Source organism: Oncorhynchus tshawytscha, linkage group LG23 (assembly GCF_018296145.1).
Source record: "Oncorhynchus tshawytscha isolate Ot180627B linkage group LG23, Otsh_v2.0, whole genome shotgun sequence".
Classification (NCBI taxonomy): Eukaryota; Metazoa; Chordata; class Actinopteri; order Salmoniformes; family Salmonidae; genus Oncorhynchus; species Oncorhynchus tshawytscha.
The window spans coordinates 19,076,381-19,080,265 of record NC_056451.1 but is presented as its reverse complement, the minus strand read 5'-3'; the positions used below and the strand labels follow the sequence as shown (position 1 = coordinate 19,080,265).

The 3,885-nt window shown below is 47.4% G+C and overlaps 1 protein-coding gene across 1 annotated transcript in view; it reads right to left on the bottom strand.

Annotated features, from left to right (window-relative positions):
* Window positions 1–1,516: 1,516 nt before the first annotated feature.
* LOC112222518 (adhesion G protein-coupled receptor B1-like) overlaps window positions 1,517–3,885 on the bottom strand; it is a 76,323-nt gene continuing 73,954 nt past the window's right edge. The window contains exons 17-18 of the mRNA XM_042304403.1: window positions 2,176–2,278; window positions 1,517–1,564 (exon numbers count right to left, since the gene is read on the bottom strand). Of these exons, the coding sequence (XP_042160337.1) occupies window positions 1,517–1,564; window positions 2,176–2,278 (151 nt within the window). The remainder of the gene's footprint in view (window positions 1,565–2,175; window positions 2,279–3,885) is intronic.

Below are 3,885 nucleotides of genomic sequence, written 5' to 3'. Positions count from 1 at the left end.
CTCCCTCACCTCCCCCTTCTCTCCCCACACTCCCCAACATGGTGGGTGAAGCTAGATTAGATTTTGTTTTGTTCTCTCTCCCTCTCTCTTGCTCTGCCTCTCTATCCATCTTCCTATATCCTCTCTCATCCCTCTTGCTTTCTCTCAACCCTGTATCTCTCCTCTTCCCTCATTGTTCGGTCGTTCTTTCTCTCTCTCGGTCTAAATTTCCCTGGTTCAACTTTTTTTATGGCAAAAGATCGCTCTGTTCTATGCCTCGTCTCAGTAACAAGTGTACACACTTATCGAAATGCAAATCTCCAACCTGCATTGCAATAAAGCCGTGGGCACATTGTGCTTTCTACTCTCTCTTGCTCTTTCTCTCACTTGCACACAGCTTCTCTATCTCTCTCTCACTCACTCACTCACTCACTCACTCACTCACTCACTCACTCACTCACTCACTCACTCACTCACTCACTCTCTCTCTCTGTTTTGGGTTTTAAAACTAAATGGGTACTTTAAGTGTATGAGGCATATGAAGAGTGTGTTAATTGGACCCACATTAGCTGTTCAGTTGAACTGTGCAATGCATATTTTTTTTCTCTCTCTCTCTCTCTCTCTCTCTCTCTCTGTCTCTCTCTCGGTCTCTCTCTCTCGGTCTCTCTCTCTCTCTCTCTGTCTCTCTCTCTCTCTCTCTCTCTCTGTCTCTCTCTCTCTCTCTGTCTCTCTCTCTCTCTCTCTCTCTCTCTCTCTGTCTCTCTCTCTCTCTGTCTCTCTCTCTCTCTCTCTCTCTCTCTGTCTCTCTCTCGCTCTCTCTCTCTCTCTTACTACACATATATATACACTCTCTCCCTCCCTCTTTGTCCGACTCAGGAGATCCCAAAGCACTCTCCATTCATCCCTCTGTGTTAATGCCTTGGTTCGTGTGCCCAGGAGAGAAAGCTGTGAGCAACACTTGTAATTTTCTACATCCTGCATCACTGTCGGCGCGGTGTTAGCAGCGTGGGGGTTAGTGTCAGCCCCGTCCCATCTCCCGTCACCCACAGAGAGGAGCTCCGGACCCGTCTGACAAACTCAGCACCTTTCTACAGGGTTAGTGTGTGTCATGGGCACTTCGTCAAGATGAGAAACAGTGGAGCGGGAACAGCCACAGAACACACAGTCACAGTGGGAGATGAGGTGATGTGAGGCCGTCTCCCAAAGTTCTATTTCTCACTGTGAAGGTCCACACCAGCAGGTGTTTCAGAGCCAGGTAGCCAGGCGGGTCCACCATAGAAATATAATGACTTTAGTTCCTGGTTATGGGTACACTTCTTACTTTACATCCTGGCCGCTAGTCCACTCATCATGGTAAATTGACTTGAATGAGGATGTCCATTCTAGTAATTCTATTTCTGTTTTCAGAGCCAAGTAGGATCATAGAGGTCCTATAATTCAGTTGATTCAGGCAGTTCCACCCCCAGGCTCCACACTGCAGCCAGGCAGCCCAGCAGGCACATGGATGTATCACCAGAGAAAGAAATTGACAAAGGCCTTACGTGTCACTCTCGTCCCAGGAGATGCAGGTCTGGTTTGTGGTGCCCTGATCAGACAGAGAGAGAAACGGTCACATGGTTGACATATGCACAGCCACAGGTCGCAGGGGTGCTGAGGGGGCTGCAGCACCCCCTGAAAAATTAAAAACAATTAAAAACTCATCTTCCCGTGGCCATGGACATATGCTCTGATTACAGATGTTCTCATATACCTCCATATACCTCCATGGACATATGCTCTGATTACAGATGTTCTCATATACCTCCATATACCTCCATGGACATATGCTCTGATTACAGATGTTCTCATATACCTCCATATACCTCCATGGATATATGCTCTGATTACAGATGTTCTCATATACCTCCATATACCTCCATGGACATATGCTCTGACTACAGATGTTCTCATACACCTCCAGTTGTGAGGTTGATGAAATAGATTTGTCTAGTGCTTTTCTAAGTGCTAAAAGTGGTTTTCAGTACTAAAGGCATGATAAGTCTTTTGAAAAGACTATATCAAATATCAGTATCTTGTGTTTTTATGGGATAAGCCACATGATTTGTCAAGGCCCTACCTACTCTGTTACACTACAGAGGTCAATTACCACAGAGGTCACTGCTCAGGTCAGAGGGTCAGATGTGAAAGGTCACTCACGTTGTAAAGGTGTGAGAACTGGACCTCCACTGGGGTAGAGAGGGATCCTGGGGTGGGCTTGATGGTCACAGACACCACCTTGGAGTTGAGCACGGTGCTGTTTCTGGAGGGAGGGAGGGACAGAGTGGTGTCACCAGCATAGGACAACACACATGGTCAGGTGACATATCACGTGGGAACCACACATCATTGTCATCGTTGTCAATCGCTGTTCCCTTCAACCAACTCAAACCTCCCTGCAGTAATACTGCCCCGTCCCTACAACACATGTTCCCATCTCTCCCTAACACAGCAGTAATACTGCCCCGTCCCTACAACACATGTTCCCATCTCTCCCTAACACAGCAGTAATACTGCCCCGTCCCTACAACACATGTTCCCATCTTTCCCTAACACAGCAGTAATACTGCCCCGTCCCTACAACACATGTTCCCATCTCTCCCTAACACAGCAGTAATACTGCCCCGTCCCTACAACACATGTTCCCATCTCTCCCTAACACAGCAGTAATACTGCCCCGTCCCTACAACACATGTTCCCATCTCTCCCTAACACAGCAGTAATACTGCCCCGTCCCTACAACACATGTTCCCATCTCTCCCTAACACAGCAGTAATACTGCCCTGTCCCTACAACACATGTTCCCATCTCTCCCTAACACAGCAGTTATACTGCCCCATGTTCCCTACAACACATGTTCCCATCTCTCCCTAACACAGCAGTAATACTGCCCCGTCCCTACAACACATGTTCCCATCTCTCCCTAACACAGCAGTAATACTGCCCTGTCCCTACAACACATGTTCCCATCTCTCCCTAACACAGCAGTTATACTGCCCCGTCCCTACAACACATGTTCCCATCTCTCCCTAACACAGCAGTTATACTGCCCCGTCCCTACAACACATGTTCCCATCTCTCCCTAACACAGCAGTAATACTGCCCCGTCCCTACAACACATGTTCCCATCTCTCCCTAACACAGCAGTAATACTGCCCCGTCCCTACAACACATGTTCCCATCTCTCCCTAACACAGCACAGATGTCCCTCAAGACACCCTTGTATGTCCCAGCACTTAACCCATGTCCCGTTTGAAATAGACAATGTTTCACAGTCCCCACACTCTGCCTCCTCCCCCTACTCTCTCTCATCTGCAACTTCTCCCTCTCTCTCTTTCTCCTCTCCCTCTCGCTCTTTCTCCCGCTCACTCTTTCTCCCTCTCGCTTCTCAGAATGCAATCAGTCAACATAAACACTTGTGTCAGCCAGTCTCTGTCTAAAACTGATCACATTTCCTTGAAGGGGAAAAATATTCTGAGGGGAAAAAGGAAAGAACAAATAACTAACTAGGCCTGGGTAAAGACAAAATAGAAGAGGAGTTTCCACACGCACGCCCTGGGGTGAAAGTAGATTTCATTTATTATCGGTACAGGACACCCAAGCGAGCGCACAATACTGACCCAGTAAAGATTTGTCATATCACTTCTAACATGTATTTCCTTTTAATGTGGCATAAAAACAGCCAGTCATGATGTTTTCAACTGATTGTCAAACAAACACTTCAAACGCGCACGTTCGTCCACTTGCAAATGATTCCAGCTTCCCAACCCCAACAGTGCACTGTGCGCCCGCAATTTAAGGAAGGGAAAGAGGAATCTGTTACAAAACCTTTTACTGCAGTGGGCTAAATCAGGGTCACACAGGCTGTTT